The sequence below is a fragment of the Pongo pygmaeus genome, chromosome 16 (genome assembly GCF_028885625.2).
Source record: "Pongo pygmaeus isolate AG05252 chromosome 16, NHGRI_mPonPyg2-v2.0_pri, whole genome shotgun sequence".
NCBI classification, from domain to species: Eukaryota; Metazoa; Chordata; class Mammalia; order Primates; family Hominidae; genus Pongo; species Pongo pygmaeus.
The window spans coordinates 63,376,055-63,403,341 of NC_072389.2; the positions used below are offsets into that span (position 1 = coordinate 63,376,055).

The 27,287-nt window shown below is 38.0% G+C and overlaps 1 protein-coding gene across 2 annotated transcripts in view; it reads right to left on the reverse strand.

Moving 5' to 3' along the window:
- ALDH1A2 (aldehyde dehydrogenase 1 family member A2) overlaps nt 1–27,287 on the reverse strand; it is a 118,959-nt gene that overhangs the window by 49,999 nt on the left and 41,673 nt on the right. Inside the window, exons 2-4 of one of the 2 annotated variants that reach the window (XM_054449996.2) lie at nt 12,814–12,918; nt 12,495–12,635; nt 9,321–9,450 (exon numbers count right to left, since the gene is read on the reverse strand). In XM_054449996.2, the coding sequence (XP_054305971.1) occupies nt 9,321–9,450; nt 12,495–12,635; nt 12,814–12,918 (376 nt within the window). The remainder of the gene's footprint in view (nt 1–9,320; nt 9,451–12,494; nt 12,636–12,813; nt 12,919–27,287) is intronic. The other variant, XM_054449998.2, reaches the window with a different exon arrangement.

Consider the following 27,287-nt stretch of genomic DNA (forward strand, 5'->3'; position numbering starts at 1 on the left):
GCTCAACAGCCTGATATAAAAAGTCTCCACCCAAATTCAGATACTCCATTGTAGGGTATGAATGGTTTTGGATCTTCTTAGCAAATATGAGGGATTAGAGAGAGTGCTCAGACTTAGCATAAAAAAGGACTGCATTTGATGAGGACACCAGAAAATGTTCTGGATACCACATTGTAGGTCAATAGGTGAGAACACAACTATGATGGAGAAAACTAAACTAAAGAAGAGATGAGAGATCAAATACTAAGTCACATGTGTAGGACTTTTGATCTCTGTCTCTTTTCCCTTTCACTCAGAAGGTGAAATGCAGACTAACAGATATTGCTCTTAAAGGGGAATTATTTTAAGACCCAGTGAAAGGTAACTTTTCTGATGAGTTTTGATACCTGGGTGCTTTTAATGACCAAAGAGTAGTTTCCAACTTATGAAAAATATAAAAATCTTACAATTAAATACTTCATTATGCTATGAATTTGGCTGAGCTGTGAATTAAATTTTACTGAGTATGTGTGCATTGAGCCATTTCTATAATTATATTAAGAAAAGCCTTTGTTCCTAGAGATCAATAGTACAATAAGCCTCTACTATATTTATGAACTACTGAGCCACTGTTCTATGTTTTTTGATGGGGCCTTATCAAACTACACAGAAGAGAGAGCAATACTTAGTTAATTAGAAAAATTTAATTATTTGGATAATTCATTCAAGGCAAACATTACTTCTTAAATCAGATTTTATAGTTGCCTGAAAGAAACTGACGGAATTTTTAGTCTCATAAAAATATCTCGCATTGGCACATCCTATATATTAATATAAACTAGAGTATGACTAAGCAATCTGTAAACAGTGATAAAATCAGAAGAATCTGAAATGTGCCAGAAATTGAGAAATTTGTCAAATATGGACGTCAAATAGCTTCCAATTATAACACTAAGAACACTAGCAAATTTTATATACCTAGTAACAATAAAAATGATTTTATTCAATAGCATAAAAATCTGTAACACAATTCAGTGAATGAAGGTCATCTTCCAATCCCTAATTTGTAGACAGAATTACCTTTCAAGGAGCTGGCAATCCTTTGATGAGCACAGTATTAAAAAATGAGATGATTACATTGAACTATTCCATTATGTATGTACTGTAGCAGATTCCCATCATGTTGACGTTGAACAGACCTCATCCAACATTTTATAACTATGATGACAAACTCTATAAATGCCTATACAAATGCTGAAACTGTATGTTAGTATGAAGTGTACTGATGCTTTTCTTCCCAGAAGTCTGCTGGTAGTTTCTAAGAAGTTAGATTATGTTCCTGAGTCTGTCATGAAGATAGCTTAGCTCTATGACTATTCCACTACATGATCATAACAAAAGTTAGTTTACTTCTCTGGACCTTCTCTGTAAAATCAGAAGATCAGCCTTAGGGATCCATGAGGTCCTTTTCAGCTTCAACCTCTTAAAGAGGTTCCTTGTGAAGCTGACTTCCTGACCTCCTGTCATAATCAATTCAGGTCCCACTAACAAGCAAGCCCTGGTTGTTGTTGGGTGGGCAGAGCAAATCACCCCTCACTCTTATTCTGATGGAACAAGAATACTTCAGATTTCACTCTATGCATTTGTTAATGACAATAAACCAGATCAAGCTGATTCAAGGCAAAATCTTAGGATCTGAATCAATATCTTTGTGTATTTGTATTCTATTCTTTAACACGTGAAACTGGAAGAGGGTGAAATGGAAAATTATATATGACCTGGGTAGTTTTTAACCTTTTCTATATGCTAATATATCGTAAGTCCATTTTAATATCAGAATTCAGCTTAAAACATGGACATTTTTTTCTCCTTATATAAAATCAGTAAAATCAACACTTGCTACAGAGAAAAATCTAAGGCAATACAAATTAACTTCCATTTCTCCCTAAGTAAACGAAAAACAAGCTTTGATCCTTCCTTCATCACAAAGAGCTTGTAGACGTGAGAGGAGAAGAGGATTTGAATACAGGTTAAAAATACTCAAAATGGAAAAAACAATACTTTTCTTTAGGGCTTCTATAACATTAGCGATAATGTAACAGGTAAAAAGTGTTCCATAGCTCATAGTAAGGATTATTATTTATCATCATAATTAGGCCCTGCCATCGTAAAAGGGTCAAGGCATAGGATTTGTGGTCAGAGACAATGGCTCCATTGGGTACCATGGCAGGAAATAATGGATAGTGTTGTAAAGGAAACAACATCAAGACTCTTGTGAATCAAACTAGTATTGCATAATTGTGCAATAACATCCAGCTGTGGGCCTTGAGTGGAACAGAATGAAGAGTGGTGGGAGAAATTTCCAATTCAGAGAGAGAAGCAGCCACCCACTTTTTCATTGCTCAAAAGTGGTCATGAGATAACCCTTTTGTTTCCTTCCCAAATACTCCAGTTGAAGGCTACCCTTTATGGGGAGAAATTAAGCAGGTATTTGCTCTCTCTAACTGATTATCCATTTGTAGTCAAAGTGAAATCTATCCTTTATGGGGAGAAATTAAGCAAGAATTTGTTGTCTCTAACTGATTATCCATTTGTAGTCAAAGTGCTCTTTCTAAAATGCAATTTTTCGAATAGATTCAAGGGGTTTATGTGCAGATTTGTTACATGGATATATTGCATAACTATGAGCCTTGGGCTTCTAGTGTGCCCATCACCAGAATAGTCAACGTGGTACCCAACAGGTAGTTTTCAATCCTCAGCCCCCTCTCACTCTCCCTCCTTTTGAAGGCTCCCAATGTCTATTAGGTTTCTCCCTATGTCCATGTTTACCCTCCGCTTAGCTCTCACTTATAAGTGAAACCATGTGGTATTAGTTTCTGTTTCTCGGTTATTTCACTTATTTCAGTATAATGGCCTCCAACCCCATCCATGTTGCTGCAGCAAAAGGAATGATTTCATACTTTTTATGGCTGTATAGTATCCTATGATTTGTGCGTATGTATGTGTATATATATATATACATATATATATATATATTTTTTATCCAGTCATCCATTGAACGGCACTTAGGTTCATTTTATTTACAATAGCCCCCCGCAAAATACCTAAGAATATTTAATTAAGGAGGTGAAAGATCTCTACAAGGAGAACTACAGAACACTAATGAAAAAAATCATTGATGACATAAATGGAAAAACACCCCATGTTCATGGATTAGAAGACTCAATATTGTTAAAATGACCATACTGTCCAAAGCAATATACAGATTTGATGCAATTCCTAAAATGTAATTTTGATCAAGGCACTCACCTATTTAATTTGGTGACTCAATATTGCCTACAGAATAAAACTTGCAGCATGGCTGACCCAGACTCAGGGCTCTACTGTCTTTTATATCTGCTTATACTTTTAGATCCACTAACTCATGGTACTCTCCTCCCTTCACGCTTTGTCCCAGCTATTCCCACTGCCTGTAATGTCCCTGACTCCGTCTTCACTTAACTTGTCCTGCAGGTTATCACTTAGATATCCCACCACCCTCTCCAGGAGGCCTTAATACTAGACTTAATACTAGAAGATGTCTCTCCTATGGTGTCCCACCAAATTTCATGCTTCCATATCTAAATAGATCACACTATATTGCTGTTGCTTCTCTACTTGTTTTTCTTACTGTCCTATAAACATCTTAGTTATCTGCCTTTGTAACCCCAATGCCTAATACAGGAGCTGAAATATAGCAGACGCTAAAAAAAATCTGTTGAATAAATGAATGTATGAAGAAATGGGTGAAGGAATAAGAGATCAAAGGTGATGCCACAGAAAGGAGGTAAAAGAAAATTCCTTCCAATTACATGATACCTTTCCCCAGCCTTCCCAAATGGGAATGAGTGAAAGACATAATGGCATATTTCTTCCCATTCTTTTTGGTTGTTTAGTGTTACAGATGTTATGCTGGATGAACCATGGAGTATAATTCAATGTTGCAAAGCAGTATTACAACAAAAAACCCCATTTCAGGTTCTTTTTTTACAGGTGACCAAACAGAACCGTGTGATTATCTCTGACACTCACTATGAAAGCCCCCTTTACCCACATGATTAGGATCTAGGCAGGGAGATCCCCACCTCAAGTGTTACAGAACATTTAAGACTCATAAATGCTATCTTGAGAAAAGTAGGCTCTAGATACATTCGATTTTCATTATTTGTGGATTCCATATTTAAGAACTTGCCTACTACCTAAAATTTATTTGTAAACCAAAAATAAGTACGGAGTGTTCTCAGAGTCATTTATGGGCATGGATATCCAAAGCAGGGATTTTTTTTTATTTCAATAGTTTTGGGAGTACAGGTGGTGTTTAGTTACATGGATAAGTTCTTTAGCGGTGGTTTCCAAGATTTTGGTGCATCTGTCACCTGAGTAGTGTACACTGTATCCAATATGTAGTCTTTTATCACTCACTCCACTCCCATCCTTCCCCAAAGTCCATTATTTCTTTTATTATTATTATACTTTAGGTTTTAGGGTACATGTGCACAATGTGCAGGTTAGTTACATATGTATACATGTGCCATGCTGGTGTGCTGCACCCATTAACTCACCATTTAGCATTAGGTATATCTCCTAATGCTATCCCTCCCCACTTCCCACACCCCACAACAGTCCCCAGAGTGTGGTGTTCCCCTTCCTGTGTCCATGTGTTCTCACTGTTCAATTCCCATCTATGAGTGAGAACATGCGGTGTTTGGTTTTTTGTCCTTTCAATAGTTTACTGAGAATGATGATTTCCAATTTCATCCATGTCCCTACAAAGGACATGAACTCATCACTTTTTATGGCTGCATAGTATTCCATGGTGTATATGTGCCACATTTTCTTAATCCAGTCTATCATTGTTGGACATTTGGGTTGGTTCTAAGTCTTTGCTATTGTGAATAGTGCCGCAATAAACATACGCATGTGTCATTATATCATTCTTATGCCTTTGCATCCTCATAGCTGAGCCCTTACTTAGAAGTGAGAATATAAGATATTTGGTTTTCCATTCCTGAGTTACTTCACTTAGAATAATGGCCTCCATCTCCATCCAAGATGTTGCAAAGGCCATTATTTCATTGTTTTATGTCAGAGTCGTATTCCATGGTGCATATTTACCACACCTTCTTTATCCACTCTTTGGCTGACGCGCAGTTAGGTTGGTACCATATTTTTGCAGTTTCAAATTGTACTGCTATAGACATGCATGTGCATGTGTCTTTTTCATATAATGACTTATTTTCCCTGGATAGGTACACCCAGTAGTGGGATTGCTGGACCAAATGGTAGTTCTACTTTTAGTTCTTTAAGCAATCTGCATACTGTTTCACGTAGTGATTGTACTAGTTTACATTCCCAACCAGCAGGGTAAAAGCGTTCCCTCTCACCACATCCATGCCAACATCTATTTTTTTTATTTTTAAATTATGGACTTTTTTTTTTTGCAGTAGTGAGGTAGTTCAACTGTGATTTTAATTTGCATTTCCCCAAAGCAGGGAAAATTCTGAGTCACCTGATGCACAAATTCTCAGCTGAGGTTGAACAAGGTGACACTCTGCCTTCTTGCTTCAGCTCTAATATTGTTAAAAAAGTGTCCTTTTTTGTGGTCTGTTTAGTGCCACATTTTTCGTATTTTTGTGCCTTTTGTTCACAATTTTGCTGTTTAAAATGGCCCCTAAGCATAGTGTTGAGTGCTGTCTAGTGTTCCCAAGTGCAAGAAGGCTATAATGTGCCTTACAGAGAAAATACATGTGTCAGACAAGCTTTATTCAGGCATCAGTTTTAGTACTTTGGTTGGCCGTGAGTTCAGTGTTCATAAATCAACAGTATATATTAAACAAAGGATCTTTCAACAGAAACACATAAATCAAGGCCATTCTCTGATCAGCAGACAAGAATGTTGTGATCAGAAGCTCACAGGAACCTAATCTTGTACTTCCCCTAGCAGCAATAGTTCAGTATTTGCTAATTCAGTGTTCATGACAACTTTATAAAACATAACTACTATGAATGATGAGAATAAAACATATATTAGCATAAAAATCTGCACTGGGGTAAAGACTTCATCAGGGCCACCTTCCTGCCTTGCTGAATCAATCTCCATAAGAGAATACATCATGGCTTAGGCGGAAAAACACTGAAGTTTGAATCTCAGGTCTCCCACTTACTAGCCATGTGACCTCCTTCAAGACACTAAACCCTTGCAGTCTTATTTTCTTAGATGTAAAATGGGTAAAATACCATTTAAAATCCAGACTATCTCATCAGATCACACACAGAATCACATACATATTGTACATAACAGAATATTTATACTTTTAAATTCTATGCAAATATAAAGTACATTATTTCCTTATAATTTCAAACATAAAATTAGGTTGTTTTGTAGGAAAATGCATTTAGCACAATAAAGATCTCATGGTTAAAGACTAACGGACTTTCTATATTCCAGACTTCACTGTGGGGGGAAAAAAAAAGCCAAGTATGCAGAGACAAAATGAAGCTGATGTTAAATTATGGAGATACAAATGGATTAATTTACTGAATAAATTTGAGAACAAGTGAATAATTATGATTACGATACCCCTTTCTGTGATCTTCCCCTATGACTCCCCTGATTTAGTCCAGCTACATTCACTAAGCACTAGACTAGCCAAAGACATTGTTGGCTGAATTCTAAGCGGCCTCTAGGCAAGCCCAAATGTATCTAAAACTGGAACAGAGAGGAAAGTTGCCAAGTTAACCTCTACCTCCATCCTTCCCTCATCTGTTTGAGACACCATGGAGCAAGCTCTTATGACCTAAACTTCAGCCTCCTGAGAATTCTGCCTACAGGCCTGATGGCAGGGAGAGTACCTCAACCTAGTATGACTCTAAATGCACTTTCAGAAAAACTTTTTGGTTTTGGGAAACAAAAAGTTACTTAGAGTTTAAGAGAATTCCTCATTTTTTTCCTTCATTGGCTGAACCACAGTTAATGAGTAAAGTTGGGAAAGACTACTGTGAGAGCCCTGTGAGAGCCTTTTCTATGCCCTGTATTTATAACTTGTAGATAAGCATCCACAGGATCTCCAAAACGCATCAGATGAAAACAGTGAGGCTTATGGGCCAACCACCTCTATTGCCAGATCAAGTTACATTAAAGCTTCAAACATTATCAGGGATGTCAATCAATATTTAGCTTTATCTAATCAGGATCTTCCCTCCTGAGGAAGTAAAAGAAAACCAAGATAGTGTTAGGCCAAATAGAGATCTATGTGCATTGCCTTCTGTTTCACAATCTTCCTCAGAGCTTTGTAAATAGTTTGAAAAGATATTTAAATGCCTAAAACATATTTGTTGTTTTAATAATGAAATGACAGGTGGAGTGGGGACCAAAAAAACCAACAACTAGGGACTTTGAGCTTGTTAATTTACCTTTCTGTACTGATACAGGACAGGCCCGCCTAAAAAGACTGACATGTGTCCCATTGTTGACAAAGGTTTTAATTCTCAGGCCCTCTAATATGTATGCTCATAACGAATAGTGATTTTCTACCTCACTTAGACCATCCCCACATCTTGCAAGTGATGCTGGAGAACAGCTGTTCTGTAATATCCTTAGAGTCAGAACTGAACTAAGATTCTGACTGTCCCAAGAGCAATCTTCTCCACCCTTCTCAGTCAGCTGAACAAGGGAAAAACCTCTGGATAGAAGGGAAGAGCCCCTACAATCAGAAATCCATTTTCTAAAAACTAACATTCCACATGTCATCATCATTTGTAGAGGCAATTTAAAAAATAATCCTAGGAAGTCTTGTCTCTAAACCGTCTCCATTCTCACTGTAAATTCTTCTTCTCTTGTCATACCACACCTATATGAGGCATCACAACAGCCACCTAACTTGGTTCTGCTGTGTCCTCTCCTTGCTACTCAATGCAGAGGACCAGAAGCTGGTTAGACACGCAGAGTTTCAGGCCCCACCCCAGACCTATTCAGTCAAAAACTGCACTTGAAAAAGACCCTCAGTGATTCATGCACACATTACATTGGAGAAGAACTGTTCCCAGCCATCCACACTATCAGCCAAACCACTTCCTTTTTTAGTAAATCAGTATTGCTCAGCCTGGCTAGGAAGGCCCAAAAGAGACACTTCAAACTCCTGAGCATTACTTTCCAATCCTGCTACTATGCACTCTCCATGGAAAGCAGACTGCCTTCCGGAGAACACAGGTAGAGCACCTGGCACAGTGCTAAGTGGCATCTAGTATCCACTCAATAAAGGTGCATTTCCTTTCCTTATGTCTATTCACCACTCCCTATCTCTTTCAGTCCATCCCTTTCCTATAAGGATCTCTCTTCCTCCTAGGATCTATTTTGAATTCTCTAATGAAGTGGTTACAAGCCTAGGTTCTAACGTCAAAGTTTTAGCTCTAAAACTTATTTACTCTGTGAATTAGGAAAACTAATTTTACTTCGCCAGACCTCTTTCCACTTTTGTAAACTGAAGATGTTTATAACAGTGCCTTTCTCTTGGGGTTGCTGTGAAAGCACTCAATTGGTATTAGCTATCACTAGTATTCAAGCACAGATAAACATCTCTTCACTGACTGCTTTAGTTGCTTTAGTCTTGGATACTTTCCCTCTCATTTAAAGGGCTACAGCACTGACAGGTAAAGCACACAACTTAGCACCCAATTACAACACTCCTATAGGGGTCTTTAAGTTTTTTGTATTGTTGGTTCTGTCATGTAACCTGAATCTTAATAATAAAAAGGGGTTAGGATTAGTGTTGTTTTTATAGATTATGAAAGTAATTCATGGCTGTTCGAGAAATATAGAAAGTAGAGAAAAATATAAAAAAGAAACTGAAAATCAGCCATAATCTCACCACTCAGAGACAACTGTTAACACTGAGAATATTTCCTTCCAAAGAGTAGATCTTATGTTTCAGGAGGGCAAGGAGCAAGTCTTCACCTTGTTGGAATTTTCCATGACTTCCCTCCACCCAATAATGCCCCTTCATACCTACCCCAGCAACTAATCTAGCACAATGCTGACCACTTACCAGCTAACAAATACATACCTCTTCCTTAGATGAATGATGTATTAAGTGGCATGCCCCTATACTTATATGTAGACTATCTATAGAAAAAGGGATGTTGTCAGAGTCAGTGACATAATTTGGTTGGTTCTTCACTCAGTTCTAACTGCTGTAAGTGTGCTCATATCTGTATTCTGTGTGACTGCTGTTTGTGTTTGGTGGCCAAAGCACATTTCTGGTGGTCTCACGTTTTCCTTTTCAACATACTCAGATTTCACATACCTACAGGAATGGTCATCCCATGAATTTTATCAGCCCAGCCTGCGTAATATCGAAGGGTTTTGATGACGCCCTGCAAATCCACATAAAAAGCTTGCAGGAATGGTTTGCCACCATTTAGGGATTCCATGGTCTGTTAGAAGAGAAACGGAGAGATATTAAGTCCCGAGAACTTTCCAGCGATACACTAATTTCTAGAGCAAAAGAAAAAAGGAAGAGAGAGAATACAAACGCATATGGAGTTGCATACCTGGTCAACTATGAATTCTCAAATAAAAAGATTTCTAGTACTGTCAGTTTGGTTTAGTTCCTAGTAAAAACCACAATGAGTATACATATGCATGTTCCTGTGCTTCCAGTAACCACTATCCAAATACATTAACACAATATTTCTTTCACTAATGATAAAGAAATGTTCTGCTTGTCAAAACAGCTTCCGTTTTATTAATGATCAGAGCTCATTGGGGATTTTTTGGCGTCTACACCAGTAATCTGAATCCATAAAGAGGAGCAGAAACATGGGCTCTTTATGCAACTGATGAGAACAGAAAGTGTTCTCCACAGCTGCCAAGACCCCGGTTGAGAAATGGAATATCCACGGTGCACAGCAAGTTTATTTATTACCACCAAATAAACAAGATCTCCTCTAGGGAAGCCCAGATGTTAACAACTTAAAGGCTGGTTTTTTGTAAACATTTACATTAACAACCATTACCTATTAAGAGTGAAATATCTGCTCCATTTAATAAAAATAGCAATATTGAACTGCTTTACATTATAAACATTATTATTTTAACGACATGTTCCTGAACTGGCTAAGTCTGTAACAGAAACAATGAACACGCTGAAATGAGAAGAGTATTTTGACTTGAGAAATATTAAAGGTGTTACAAGTTCGACAAATGAAATAAACAAACATGTTTGTAATTTTCTTTTCTTCCTACAAGTATATTCTATAAGACATACTGGTGTGAAAATTATTTGATCTCTGACAAAGCTAAAATTAAAATATTCTCCAATCAATGAGATGAAAATACTATGACTTCCAGTGTAATTTATCTACTTAGTATGTGTATAAAATGAAACTTATTTAAAAATATCATGTTACTTATCACTGTACATTGGCTGACCCTTAAAAAAGGGAATCAAACTATTTCCTAGTACTTTTTAGAACATGTATATGTTTATAAGATAGGCATTACATTCTCTATACAGCTAGCATAGCACCAAAATCTGCACAGCTTAGAGTGAATAGTGTCAATAACCAGAATTTGGGCTGCCTAAATGGTCCCTGTGAGCTGCTGACACCAGTCAAATCCACTGATAATTGCCAGCTCTAGATCTATTTTCAATTGTGTTTACTTTGGATGCAGTATTAACTTCAGTTTTCCAGTCAGGAGCTCCCGTTTCTTCCACAGGCTACCTCTTACTAAAACTCACTTTTCTCATAGCTTGAGAGTGTTTTAGGTGTGGTAGGATAAGAGACTTGATCAGTGAGACACACAGAAGGAAAAGAAAGGCATTTGAGTTTTATTATATGAAAATATAACTGGAGAAATTAGTTAATCATCTGCTAGTACAGTGTTAATCCAATGCTATAGATATATCTTTAGCTCAATTAAAGTTATTTATTGACAACCTATGTGCCCTCATTTGCCATTTATGTGCTAAGAACTGTGGTAGGATTACCAAAAAAAGGTAAAATACAAGTTTAATTCTCAAGAAAATGATAATGCAGTGAAGAGACAAGTAATGTGTCCCAAAAAACTTGGTTTTGCATGATATTGGTATGTTAGCCAGAAAAATGGTGATGAGACTCAAATAAGCTTGAGAAGCATTTAGTAGGCTTTTCCTGAGCCTTTAATATGCCCAGTGTCTCGTGAATCTGCAAGAAGGAATTTCTTCACCATGAAACACCTTTTTCACAGTATGTATAAACACCTCACTGGAAGAGTATTCCCTAGAGTGCCAGATTAGAAAATGTTTTTACATACACATAAATGTTATATATAGCTAGAATCCCAAACCATTTCCATAAAGGAATCATTTTGTTCCCATACTATGAACAGATTCCTGAGGGGGATGGTAGAAGGGAAGAACTATGGTAGGAGGGACACTGAGAAAGGGAAAAAACGATTCCTTCCCCAGAAGCCCAATAGTGACCTATTTTCCCAAGTAGGGGGATGTATATAGTACTCATGGCTTGAATGCCCTGACTGAACAAGGAAACCCTAAATGTTCATTGATCCCAGGTGGAGATCCCAAGTGTATAGTGCATACATTCCTAAATGGTTCCAGTTTCCAAAAAGTTTATATTCTCTAAGGAATTGACTTTTATTTTAAAAACAGCAACAACAACAAAACCCATTAGGGCAGGAGAAGTTCCTTATGTGAGGAAAATCATTGTTTTAGTGAAAGAAAGTTGCTATCTCCTGCTGTCTCTCCTTTCTACTGCTCACAGAATGACAGGGCAAACGGAGCAGAAGTGTATGAGAGCTCCGTACCATCCCCCTCTGGTTCTGAAGGATTCTCTTTACTCAAGAGAGGTTAACTCTGGGGAGGTAAAAACTTGTTCTACTTCATTCTCATAAGAATCATTTGATACTGGTTTTCTGCAAGCAGCATGGTGACTCTCTTGTTGCTTGACTGTTTTTAATTTGTCGTGGGGAGGGGGAGTTTTAGAAAGGAAGGTCCTTACCGTCATGGAAAGCTCCGGTTTTCTCTTCAAAATTCAGTGAGAAAAGATAGTCAGCTGATCCTCCACTTCTCATTCTCCATCTGATCCCCAAATCCAAACATGTCTCATTTTTCATATGTATTACCTATTCCTTTGCTTTTTCCCCAGGTCTGCTTCAAAGTATCCTTTTAGGAGCTCAAGACCAGCCTGACCAACATAGTGAAACCCCGTCTCTACTAAAAATACAAAAATTAGCCGGGCGTGGTGGCACTCGCCTGTAATCCCGGCTACTCAGGAGGCTGAGGCAGGAGAATCGCTTGAACCTGGGAGGCAGAGGTTGCAGTGAGCTGAAATCGTGCCACTGCACTCCAGCCTGGGCAACAGAGCTAGACTCTGTCTCAAAAAATAAATAAATAAAAATAAAATAAAGCCGAGGAATGTAAATTTCAGCAGAATGGCAAATGTGGGCTAAAGACTTAATGTTTTCTTAGGTTACTTACTGCAAGAACTGCCCTGTCCCGTTCCACCAAGTCTGCAAGCTTATCCAACAGACGTCCTCTTTCTGAAGCATCCATCCTTCTCCACACTGAACCAAGAGAGAAAGCCAGGCGGGCTGCCTGCACTGCTTTGTCTATATCTGCCTGTTAGAGAGGAAGAGGCACAACTGAAGAAAAACACTCCAAATAAAGGAAGAACCATCCGCTGTCATGAAAAAAGTGAAGCATGAGCATGTAGTGGTGTACTGAGAGCATATGTTTGCTGCTTTGCTGTTTGAAGGCAGTTATTTCGTAGGGAATCTTTTATCTACAAAAGACATACCTTGTCTGCTTCTTCAACTTCACACACCTGTTCTCCTGTGGCTGGATTATAGACAGGGAACACTCTCCCACTCTCTGAGTTCTGCCACTCGTTGTTTATAAAGATCTAAGGGAGTAGATAACAGAATGGGATCTGTGACACAGGTGATAAGCAGCCAGTCAATGGCCAAGTGTTATGGAACTACTATGGTAATAACACTTGTTATATAATAAAAGTACAGAATTTGAAGTGTTTTAAGAGACCCTTCTAGACTCAATGCCAATTTAGGAATTTCCTCTATATTTTTGCTTTAACATCATCCGAAGGCTAACTACAGTTCTTACCTTTCATGAACCTGTCAACTAACTAAAGATACAAATAAGGATAGAGTGTCTTACATACATACAGTCATACACTGATGCTAAGGCAAGAGTTATCGACAGCCCAAGCTCTGGCCAGTATCCATGAGGGTTAAATAGTAGATCAAACTTACAGTCATCAAGCCTTAGATCCTACTTTCTCTGCCACAGGCCTAAGTGACTTCTCAAGGAAACTTGAATGGTGCTGCAGTAAGCATTCACCTAATTTACAGTCAGGTCCTGAACAATGACTCTAACCAAACTAGTTAGTTAAACAAGTTATATGTGTAAATCCAAGTTATATTTATTTCCCTTTGCTGAATAGGCTATATTGCAGAGCCAAAAAAGATGGGGATGGGGAGTTGGCAAGTGGGGTATAACTTTCAAATGATCACCCCAGGATTTCTTAAAAGGCTTGGTCTCCCTATGTATGAAATTGAGATTAAAATGGCAAAGAGACTAAAGATTTGGAAAATTATTCAAGTCAATTTCTCATAAGATTTGTAATAAATGAGTTAAAGGACAAGGGAAAAGATAAGGCAAGAAAAATTTTAAATTGTTATTGAGTGAGAAACCTAAACTAATATTTTTAGACCATATAATCTTAGAGGACATACAAAGATGTTTTACTCTATAAAATTTACAGCACCACAATGAAATTTCTGAACTTATGAACCAGTCAGTCATCCAATTTAGGACAAACACAATGATAATTATTTATTGCCTGCCATTTAAAAAATAACCAGAGATGAGGCTTAATAAATATAAATCTACACTTGGTAAATATCAAATTCTAGAAAATGTCCCAAAGCTTTCTGTTTACACTTTTTCCTTGATTTGATAAAAACTATAAGCCCATGTAGGAGGCGGCACTGATTAAACTAGAACTTTCTTTTCCCAAAGGATTTTTAAGATAAAGGAAAAGACCTTAAATTTGTAGAGCACTTAACACAGCTATATTGATACAAACAAAATGACCTTGTAATTGTACATTTTACAGTTTATAATACACAGTTCATAAACATGTGTAACATAATTTACCCAATAAATACTCAGATAACTTCTAGTCACAGGAAAGACAAAGAAAGACAAAGATGGTTAAGAGACTTCCAGCCCTCCAGAGTCTGACAGTCTCTAGTAGTTTATTTAGTACTTACAATAACCCTGTGAAGCAGGGTTTTCTCTTGATTAAACATGAGAAAATTGAGAGGCAGGGAGCTTGAGTCCAAAGAAGCAGGTTCTTGTTGTGGCTGACTCAACAATGTGTTCTTTGCAATACACATAATTTCCAGGATTAGTCAGCCCAAAGAAACAGAACTAGTTAATGTCCAAGCCTGAGCTAGTTAGAATTCTTAAATTATTGGTCTGGTTCTCTTTTCATTCACTCTATTCAATATATTTGCTCACAGCTGATAGCTCATTACATTTTCATGCTCCTTTGAACACAGTATAAAGTCCAGGTAACAAAGAGAGAAAATTTTAAAAAGTTAGTTTCATTAAGGATCCACTTCTGGGGTATTATCAGGTTTAGGCAAAAAGTGGTCTTACCAATGTCCCTATCCTTTTATTCACCATGTGACTGAATCAAACTTTTTAACCTCTGCAGTATCACCAAGGCGCACTGATCCTAGTTTTGTTTTGTTTTGTTTTTAAGACAGAGCTTTGCTCTGTCACCCAGGCTAGAATGCAGTGGCGCTCAATCTCAGCTCACTGCAACCTCTGCCGCCCAGGTTCAAGTGATTCTGCTGCCTCAGCCTCCCGAGTAGCAGGGATTACAGGCACCCACCACCACGCCCAGCTAATTTTTGTATTTTTAGTACAGACGGGGTTTCACCCTGTTGGCCAAGCTGGTCATGAACCCCTGACCTCAGGTGATCTGCCTGCCTCCCAAAGTGCTGGGATTACAGGCTTGAGCCACTGCACCCAGCCCCAAGTTCAGTTTTTAGGTTTCTCTGTGCAGCAGTTTTAATTATTTGTAAAGACTGATATTTCATGACTTTTGTTTCTTACAGGTTTTCCAAAAATCAAAAGGAAAAAATACTTATTTTTAGTAAGTTAAACTCATTTTCTTAATCACTTAGTCTATTGATCATTTTATAAATCTAAGATGCATTATAGGATCTAAGATACATTATGATATTTTAGTGATCTTATATTTCCTGTATTTTAAAGTATTTTGCTATTTCATCATGCTAGGAATTACTTCATCATCACTCATCAATTATTTCTAATTGTGCTGAAACACTAAAATAATAAGGAAACAAAAAAAATTACAAAATTGCCTAGAAATGAATGTCACCACTATATCATCCTTCAGTTTTCTAATTGTGTTGTCTAATACATCATCTTTCAAAAAGTTATAAAAGAAGTCTAGAGATGCCATCTTTGCCATATTCTTTTCAGCTTCCATTGAACACAGTTAAGAATTTGGAATTCTTAATTTTCTGCCCATAATGGGATAAAGAATAAAATTAAGAAAAAGATATTTCACAATAATTAGATGAGTGAGAAAATGAAGGCAGAGACAGAGCACTTGAGATTCTAATGAGGTAAAACTGACCATAGAAGCAAAATCTTGGGCTATGAGTCCTTCAGATAAATTCTGTCAGACTTGAGAATCAGAGTAAACAATATATTTACAAAGACAAAAAGGAAACATGATATTCTAACCCATTAATTATTTAATGGGAAGGACTTCATCATTTAATATTTTGCAACAAGAACCTGGACCATCCTGCTTTGGTAAAAGGACGTATGACAATTATTTTATCTTTTATAGTATTTGTTGGTAAAAATTTACTTGATATTCATAAATGGACAAATGCTGAAGGTAGGTATATATGTAAAGGTGACTGGGAAAGACAGACATCATGTAGAAATTTTAAAAGTTCATTGGGTTGCTCAATCTGATTGACATTTATAAAAGTAAAAATGAAAATATTTTTGTAATTGTGAAACAAAAACATGGCCACCTTATTTTCTACAAAATCATGAACCCTCAAATTTTTCCATAGCATTACACTGTGATAGTAATGTATATGCAGGAAGAACCAGAGATGATGATGAGCTATAACCTACTAGAGATCTGTTTAAAATCTGGAGCCAGTATTTACGAGATGATAATGTTGCAGGTTCATATACGACAGCTCATGACCAGTTACTTGCATTCAAAGGCATTGCCAGTTTCAGGTTACATTACCTCCAAAATCAGGAAAATATGAAATAAAAATGTGGTTTGCTATGTTTAAATTCTTATTTTGCTGTTTTTTACCATCTCTTTATTCTTACTTCTGTAAATTATTCATAAAAATAAAAATAAAATGAATACATTGAAACCAGATGGTAAATGTGATGGCTATTTTTCCTGGTGTGCCAAAATTAAAATTTTAATTTTACTACATTATTATTTTTGTAGACCTAGTCTTATAAAATGATACTTAATAAATTATATGCACAACTTTGTTGGTACATGGAATAACAAATATCTTCATGGTCAGTACTTGAATGTTTGCAGCTCTCTAGGCAATGTCAAAAGTTTTGAATCCTGTCCATAGCATTATTCCCTGACCAGGGCTCCCTGGAGAAATGGTTTATTTCGGAACTGTAGCAGGGAAAGTACAAGACGAGCCTGGAACAGTGTGGTGCCTGAAATCAAGTAAATACTTAAAAATTGATAGGAACATAATAAAAAGATACAGAAGTCATCATGAAGAGGCTACCAACGGACAATACTGGAATAATTTGAACAAAAAAAATAAGTAATGCTGGTAATAGATTATGACCCATAGAATGAAAAAGACATCCAAAAGTTCATAATGATATACATTTTTAAATGAATAAATAAATAAATGTGGGATAAGGAGGAGCTCTTCTTCACAGTAGAATTCCAACTACTAGATGTAAAGAAATGATGGGATGATTATTATTTGTAAAATACCATAGTAATAACTGCTTCAGGTAAAAATCATCACTAGATAGTAAAATTGGTGGGCAAATATGCAATGAAAAATGTATGATGGATATTCATGTAGTTTCAAAGTACCTCCGTTCAAGATACTTATTAATTACAAAAGAAAAAATAGTAACTTCATGTTGGAGGAACTTGGCAGACACCACCTTAATCAAATGATTAAAGCTGATGTCACCAGCAATGGTACAAATTGATATCATGTGCAGCTGATATGATATGCTGAGAAAGACACAAGATCAGTTCTGTGGTAATCTTACTCAAAAGGCATAACCTAAATCCAAACATGAGGATACAACAGGCAAATCCAAACTACAGCATATTCTACAAAATAATTGTCCCATACTTACTTAAAGTGCCAAGGTCATGAGAGGCTAGTAAAATTAAAAAACTGTTCCAAATTAAAGGTCACTAATAAGACATAAAAATTAAATGCATCATGTAACCATGGATTCTCTGCTGGGCCAGGAAAAAAAATACATATTATTAGGAGAATTGGTGACATTTGAATAAGATTTTTAGGTTAGATGATAATATTTTATCAATGTTAATTTCCTGATTTTTATAATTTTTATAATTGTAAGATCATTTGGGGAATGTGCATGAAGTGTATACAGAAATTTTTGCATTATTTTTGAACTTTATTTTTGTAAATCTGAAATTATTTCAAAATGGAAAGCAAAAAAAAAAGTTTAAAAGTCAGTGTCATCTTTCGGTGCCTACCTTTCATATTTTAAATGCCCCAAACAAATTTGTTAAACGAAGAAATGAGGATTCGACATCTTCACAAAAGTTTCTTTAAATGTGACTTTGTGGAAAATAAAATAAGCCACTCAAGCTCTGTCTTAAAACATGGCCCAATGATGCCAAATCATTTTAACTTAAAGCCATGTTAATGTCAGTATAAGAAACCAGAATATTTTGCTTTGTAGTTTACTGAATTTCAGAATTAGTATGAGGAAAAATGTGGGCTTTACTATAGAGGTCTTTGAAAGCACAAAATATATCTGACCCTAAGTTACCTGACTGTTGCTCAGTTTCTTCATTTGGAAAATATACAAATACTGACTTATTAAAATCACGTAATTCTGTGATGCTGTAACTGAAGGTAAAAAGAACAGATGATCCATAAAAGAAGGCACCTACCTAATCTAGGTTTCTCAGAGGTTGGAGGGATTAGTTCACATCCCTAACTTTCTTTCCACTGTGGTTGTGAAGAACTAACTGTCCACTGACATATTATAGGTTGTTGTTGGTATTAAAAAGACAGAATGGTGGGCACTTAGCTAACATTAACCAGAATGGAATGTCTGCTGAGAGAGGACATGAATCACTTTCTTTTTTATTATTATTTTTTAAATGTTATTTAAGCTCTGGGATACATGTGCAGGACACGCAGGTTTGTTATGCAGGTAAACATGTGCCATTGTGGTTTGCTGCACCTATCATCACATCACCTAGGTTTAAGCCCCACATGCATTAGCTTTTTTATCCTGATGCTCTCCCTCCGCCCGCCCCCTCCAACAGGCCCCACCATGTGTTATTCCCTTCCTTGAATCCATGTGTTCTCATTGTGCAGCTCCCACTTATAAGTGAGAACATGTGGTGTTTGGTTTTCTGTTCCTGTGTTAGTTTGCTGAGGATAATGGCTTCCAGCTCCATCCATGTACCTGTAAAGGATATGATCTCATTCCTTTGTATGGCTGCATAGTATTCCATGGTGTATATGTACCACATTTTCTTTATCCATTGATGGGTATTTGGGTTGATTCCACATCTTTGCTATTGTGAATAGTGCTGCAGTGAACGTATGTGTGCATGTATCTTTATAATAGAAAGTTTTATATTCCTTTGGGTGTATACCCAGTAATGGGATTGCCAGGTCAAATGGTATTGACATGAATCACTTTCTAACATCTTTCCTGATATGATCAGAAATACAGTACCTCCCACACCAAGAACAAATCTGAAACACTGAAGAACGAGGAGAATATTTGAGGAACAAAGTTTTCTTATATTTAATAGATGCAGTAAAAACATGTAATATAAATGCAAGTTAAGATCTACCATATTAAAATATACCACAAACATATCATTCAAGCACTGGAACATTATTAGTATTACTGAAGCTACCTGTGTGTTTCTTCCTAATCCCATCCTCCAGCTTGACCCACCCTGCCACTAGAGGTAACCACTAACCTGTATTTTTAATTTATTTATTCTTAGATATTTTCTTTCATTTTCTTGCCCAAATGTAGTATTTATTTGATGCAAGTTTCTGTATACGTTTATTGTATCAATTTTGTGAAATGCATTAAGATCATCTTGATTGTTACTAATGTTTTATGTTTGTACTATGATCACTGAGAAAGCCATGCTGAAACTTCCCACCTTGGTGGTGGATTTATCAACATATTCCTTAACTCTAAATTTCTACCTTTATAATTTTCAGGGTATTTTATTAGTGAATATAAGTTCAAAAGCATTAGATCTCTCTGGTAAACCATTTATCAACATGAAGTGATGCTCTTTATTACTAATAAAGCTTCCTATTTTAGAGCCTATTTTGTTTAATATTAGTATAGCTACCCAAGCCTTTCTCCAGTATTTGTCTCATTTATCTTTTCCTATCTTTCTGCTCTCAACTATATCTTTATTATTTTGATGTAGCTCTGTAAGTGATATATGGTTAGATTTTATTTAATATGAAAATCTGCATTTTAACTAGCAGGTGTAATACATTTCTATTAACTTTTTGAGTTGGGGAGGCTTCACTAGAAGCATTTTATATGACTGACTCCTCCACTTAGAAAAACCAGAACAGTATATAGACAGTCACACTTCACATACTTTATCCAAGAGAACACTGGAATTCAACAAAGAAGGGACAGGAAGCACCAAAAGTAGGAAAAGAGGTTGCCTCTTGAATCCTCCCTGACTGGGATCAGCTGGGAGCCAGGAGTGATTTCCCAAAGTGGGAAATGGGTGAGTGGGAGACTTCCAGCAGCCAACATCCCCACCTTGGAATTGTGCAATCCTGGCCACTTGAAAAGCCCTCAATCCTCCCAAGCCCTGAAACCAGCACAGGGAGCTGCCATGAGACCACGAGATGGACCTGCTCCTAGGAGAGAACTCAACACTGGGCCCCACATCCTTTCTGAGACCTAAGCAGCTACAGCATGGCATCATTTCCAAACCTAGCCTTTGACAAACTGCATGCTGTCCTGGGGCCCAGATGTTCCAGGACTGAGGCATTCAGGAAACTCAGGCTATTACTGCTGTGACAGCAGGGCAAGCTGGGAGTGCTCCTACAGCCAAAGCTAAGAAGTCAGTGAGACATGAGCTGAAGCACCCAGTGCTGGTAGGCATGTGTTGCTGAGATCTAAGATGGAGACACAAGTTGCTGCTGGAATTGGTGGTGAGCTGGGCAGGGGTTGCTGCAGCTGGTGCAGGGGGATGAGTTAGGTGCAGGCTACCGCCACCAGGGCAGGGGATCAAGCCTCACTAAAACTGGGGCATGAAAGAGGAACAATTCTCCACCTGCTGGTCCAGGCTGTGGCCACTGATGATGGCCACATCCTCTCCAGTGGCAGGGCCTCAATGCAGCTGCTACTGCCCCTCACTCAAGCACACTGCCTAGGGCCTAAGAATTGCCCTGCCCCTGCCCATCACAGCTGGTGCCTCCTCTCACCACTGTAGGGGCTGAACAAAAGCCTATCCGGCCTTGTTTTGTTCCCCATTCCCGAGACAGAGCACATAGATTGAGGTCCTGCAGATTGCCCAACCTAATCTACCATCTTGGGTACCTGAACATTCCTCAGAAGGTACTGAGGTTGGGCCTAACTTCCCAGCCACTACCACATAAGCTGAAATCTACCTGCAAGTGCTACCTCGGGCCTGGAGACTTGCCTGTCCAGCCCATCACAGCCACTCCCAATATCCATGCACACTACTCAGGATGCAGAGGATCATCCTACTACTGCTACTGCCATTGCCACGCCATACAAGCTGCCTAGGGACCCAAGAACACATCCAACCATCTGGCCCACTGCTGCCACTACCTCCAGGTGAGAAAGCCACCTGAAGGCCAAGAATCAGCCTGCTCCAACACAGGTGCCAGGGTATTCCACACTGGGGCACAAAGACAGGCACACCCAACCCACCACTGCAACCACTGGGGCCTAAAGACTGGCCTACCTGGCATCCCAGTCCTCAGCACAACTTCACCACAGCCTCTGCTAATAACCACACTATAACTAACCAAGGAAATCACAGATATCACTGACATTGTTTACTGCCAAAGAAATCATATAGAGACTACACCATCGTATCCACCCAGAATCAAAGCCAAAATGCCCCATCCAACCAACAACATAAATACACCTTCAGGAAAAAGTCCTCCCCTATGAAAGTAAACTCAAAAACAGGAAGAACCAACTGTTATACCAGATGTGCAGATATCAACATAAGGACAGAGAAAACATGAAAAAGCAAAGAAATATGACACCTCCAAAGGAACACAATACTCCATCAACAGATCTTAATCAGAAAATTTCAAAATCCCAAAGAATTCAAAATATTGACTTTCAAGAATCTTAGTGAGATACAAGTGAATTCTGAACATAAAAAATCAGAAAAATAATTCAGGAAATAAATGAGAAACTTACCGAAGAGATAAATTTTTTTTTAAAGAAACAAATAGAAATCTGGAACATAATAATTCATTGAAGCAAAAAAATGCATTTAAAATCTTAGAATCAGGCAAAATAAAGAATTTCTAATCTTCAAGACAGGTCTTTTGAAATAATCCAGTAAAACAAAAGAAAGAACAGAGAATTTAAATATAAGCAAAGCCTTTGTGACACTTGGGACAATTTTAAAGTGACCAAATTTACAAATTATTAGTATAATCAAGAAAGAAGAAACAAAGATGAAAACTTGCCAATTCTAGCAATATTTAACACACTCAGATACAGGATGCTTAATGATTCTCAGGCAGATACAATATGAAAAAGGTTTTCTACATGGCATATTGTAATCAGAGTGTCTAAAATCAATGATAAAGAGAAAATCCTAAAAACAGCAACAGAAAATCATCTAGTCACCTATAAAGGAAACCCCATCAAACTAACAGCAGATTTCTCAGCAGACACCTTACAGGCCAGAAGAGAATGAGACGGTATATTCAAAGTGCTGAGGGGAAAAAAAAAAAAAAAAAAAAAGGAACGACCAACCCAGAATACTATCTTTAGCAAAATTATCATTCACAAATGAAGGCGAAATAGACTGATTCCCAGATAAGCAAAGACTGAAGGAATTCATTACCACTAGACTGACCCTACAAGAAATGCTCAAAATAGGGCTGGGCAGGGTGCCGCATGCTTGTAATCCCAGCATTTTGGGAGGCCGAGGTGGGCGGAGCACCTGAGGTCGGGAGCTCAAGACCAGCCTAACCAAATCATGGAGAAACCTCCTCTCTACTGAAAATACAAAATTAGCCAGGTGTGGTGGCACATGCCTGTAATCCCAGCTACTGGGAAGGCTGAGGCAGGAGAATCACTTGAACCTGGGAGGTGGAGGTTACAGTGAGCTGAGATTGCACCATTGCACTCCAGCCTGGGCAACAAGAGCAAAATTCCATCTCAAAAAAATACTCAAAATATTAACTTTGAAATATGAAAGTATAAAACTCATTTGTAAAGCAATCACACAAAGGAGGAAAAGACTCAAATGGTACCACTACAGGAATCCAAACTACAGTGAGAAACAATAAGAAGAAAAAAAAAGAGGCAAAGAATATATAAAACAACCAGAAAAGAGATATAATGGCTGAATGGATTTTTAAAAAATGATCCAATTTTATACTGTCTAGAAGAAACTCACTTTTCCAGTAAAGACACATGTAGACTGAAAGTTAAGGGATGAAAAAAAGTGAAAAAAAGATATTCCACTCACATGGAAACCAAATGTGAGCAGGAGTAGCTGTATTTATATCAGATAAAAACAGATTTTAAGCCAAGACCAGTTAAAAAAAAAAAAAGGCAAAGAAGGTCATTATATAATATGAGGGAATCAATTCAACAAGACAATATAAAATCTAAATATATATGTATCGAACACTGGAGCACCCAGATTAACAAAGCAAATATTACTAGATCTAAACAGACAGACTCTAATACAATAGTAGGGGACTTCAACACCCTCACTGTCAGCACTAGACAGATAATCTAGGCAGAAAATCAACCAAAAAGCACTGGATTTAAACTAGACTTTACACCAAATAGACCTAACATTCTATCCAACTACTGCAGACTATATATCCTTTTCATCAGCACATTGAATATTCTCCAGGACAGACCATATGTTGGACCACAAAATAAATCTCAGCAATTTTTAAAAAATCATATCAAGTATCTCCTCAGACAACAAAGGAATAAAACTAGAAATCAATACCAAGAACAACTCTGGAAACTATACAAATACATGGAAATTAAACAACATGCTCCTGAATGATCACTGTGTCAACAAATAAAAATAAAAATTTAAAAACTTCTTGAAGCAAATGAAAAGAGAAACAACACACCAAAACTCTTGGGAGTAACAAAAGCAGTGCTAAGAGGAAATTTTATAGCAATTAATGCCCACATCTAAAAAAAAGTAGAAAGATTATAAATTAATCATCTTTATCAATGTACCCTGAGAAACTAGAAAAACAAGAAACCAAACCCCAAATTAGCAGAAGAAAATAAATAATAAAGATCAGACATAACTAAATGAAACAGAGACTAAAAAGAATACAACAGGATCAACAAAACAAAAAGCTGGTTCTTTGAAGAGATAAACAAAATTGATAAACTGCTACCTAGGCTAACCTAAAAAGGAGAAGAATCAAAATCAGAATTGAAAATTGCAAATGGAGACATTACAATGGATACCACAGTAATTTCTGAAGTATTATACACTGACAAACTGGAAAATCTACGGGAGAGGGATACATTCCTGGAAACATATAAGCTACCAAGATTGAATCAGGAAGAAATAGAAAACCTGAACAGCTCAATAACAAGAAGCAATATTGAACCAGTAATAACAAGGTTCTCAATAAAGAAAAGCCCAAGAGAAGAATCCAGCCATATTTTACCAAACATACAAAGAATAACTAATATCAATCCTTCTGAAACTATTCGAAAAAATCAAAGAGGAGAAATGTGTTAATCTGTTTTGTATTGCCGTCAAGGAATACCTCAGGATAGGTAATTTAAAAAGAATTTATCTTGGCTTATGATTCTGCAGGCCATATGAGAAGCAGGTTGCCAGCATCTGCTCTTAGTGATGCCGCAGGAAGCTTACAATCATGGCAGAATGTGAAGGGGAAGCAGGTGTGTTACATGGTGACAGAGGGAGCAAGAGAGAAAAGAGGAAATGCCAGACTTCTTTAAACAACTAGCTCTCATGTGAACTAACAGAGCAAGAACTCACTCATTACCTCAGAGAGTGCACCAAACCACTCCTGACAGATCCAGTTCCACGACACAAACACCTCCCACCAGGCTCCACCTCCAACATTGGGGATCACATTGCCACATGAGATTTGGAGGGGACATACAACCAAACCATATCAAGGGAATTCTCTCTAATTCATTCTATAAGGCTAGCATCACCCTAATACCAAAATCAGACAAGGATACAACAACAAAATAAGAAAACTACAAGCCAATATCCCCGATGAAATAGAGAGAAAAATCTTCAACAAAATACTAACAAACCTAAATCAACAGCACATTGAAAAGATAACACACTATGATAAAGTAGGATTTTTACCAGGAATGCAAGGACGGTTCAACATATACAAATCAGCAAACATGATACATTGAAAATCTACAGAATGAAGGACCAAAACCATATAATCATCTCAATAGATGCAGAAAAAGCATTTCATAAAATCAACATCCCACTCCTATCGGTGTGCTTCCAAGATGGCCAAATAGGAAGAGCTCCAGTCTGCAGCTCCCAGCAAGGTGAACACAGAAGACAGGTGATTTCTGCCTTTCCAACTAAGGTACCTGGTTCATTTCACTGGGACTGCTTGGACAGTGGGTGCAGCCCACAGAGGGTAAGCCGAAGCAGGGCGAGGCATTGCCTCACCCAGGAAGCACAAGGGGTCAGGGGATTTCCCTTTCCCAGCCAAGGGAAGCCATGACAGATTGTACCTGGAGGAACAGTACACTCTTGCCCAAATACTGTGCTATTCCCACAGTCTTAGCAACCAGCAGACCAGCAGATTCCCTCCCATGCCCGGTTCGTCGGGTCCCATGCCCACGGAGCCTTGCTCACTGCTAGTGCAGCAGTCTGAGATTGACCTCCGAGGCTGCAGCCTGGTCGGGGGAGGGGCGTCTGCCATTGCTGAGGCTTCAGTGCGTAAACAAACTGGCCAGGAATCTTGAACTGGGTGGAGCCCACCACAGCTCAGCAAGCCCTACTGCCTCTCTAGACTCCACCTCTGTGGGCAGGGCATAGCTGAACAAAAGGCAGCAGACAACTTCTGCAGACTTAAACGTCCCTGTCTGACAGCTCTGAAGACAGCAGGGGTTCTCCCAGCACAGTGTTTGAGCTATGAGAACAGACAAACTGCCTCCTCAAGTGGGTCCCTGACACCCATGTAGGCTGACTGGGAGACCCTCCCAGTAGGGGCCTACAGACACCTCATATAGGCAGGTGCCCCTCTGAGATGAAGCTTCCAGAGGAAAGATTAGGCAGCAATATTTGCTGTTCTGCATTATTTGCTCTTCTGCAGCCTCTGCTGGTGATACCCAGGAAAACAGTGGACCTACAGCAAACTCCAACAGACCTGCAGCTGAGGGGCCTGTTAGAAGGAAAACTAACAAACAGAAAGGAATAGCATCAACATCAACAAAAAGGACATCCACACCAAAACCCCATTTGTAGGTCACCAATATCAAAGACCAAAGGTAGATAAAACCACAAAGATGCGGAGAAGAGAAACCTGAGCAGAAAAGGTGATAATTCCAAAAACCAGAGCACCTCTTCTCCTCCAAAGGATCACAGCTCCTCACCAGCAATGGAACAAAACTGCATGGTGAATGAGTTTGATGAGCTGACAGAAGTAGGCTTCAGAAGGTCGGTAATAACAAACTTCTCTGAGCTAAAGGAGCATGTTCTAACCCATCACAAGAAATCTAAAAACTTTGAAAAAAGGTTAGATGAATGGCTAACTAGAATAAACAGTGTAGAGAAGACCTTAAATGACCTGATGGAGCTGCAAACCATGGCACCAGAACTTCGTAATGCATGCAGAAGCTTCAGTAGCTGACTCAATCAAGTAGAAGAAAGGCTATCAGTGATTGAAGATCAAATTAATGAAATAAAGTGAGAAGATAAGATTAGAGAAAAAAGAGTGAAAAGAAACAAAGCCTCCAAGAAATATGGGACTATGTGAAAAGGCCAACTCTATGTTTGATTGGCATACCTGAAAGTGACCGGGAGAATGGAACCAAGTTAGAAAACACTCTTCAGGGTATTATCCAGGAGAACTTCCCCAACCTAGCAAGGCAGGCCAGCATTCAAATTCAGGAAATACAGAGACCACCACAAAGATATTCCTCAAGAAGAGCAACCCCAAGACACATAATCTCCAGATTCACCAAGGTTGAAATGAAGGAAAAAATGTTAAGGGCAGCCAGAGAGAAAGGTCGGGTTACCCACAAATGGAAGCCCATCAGACTAACAGCAGATCCCTTGGCAGAAACCCTACAAGCCAGAAGAGAGGGGGGACCAATATTCAACATTCTTAAAGAAAAGAATTTTCAACCCAGAATTTCCCATCCAGCCAAACTAAGCTTCATAAGTGAAGGAGAAATAAAAGCATTCACAAACAAGCCAATGTTGAGAGATTTTGTCACCACCAGGCCTGCCTTACAAGAGTTCCTGAAGGAAGCACTAAACCTGGAAAGGAACAACTGGTACCAGCCACTGCAAAAACATGCCAAATTGTAAAGACCATCCATGCTATGAAGAAACTGCATCAATTAATGGGCAAAATAACCAACTAACATCATAATGACAGGATCAAATTCACATGTAACAATATTAACCTTAAATGTAAATGGAATAAATGCCCTAATTAAAAGACACAGACTGGTAAATTGGAT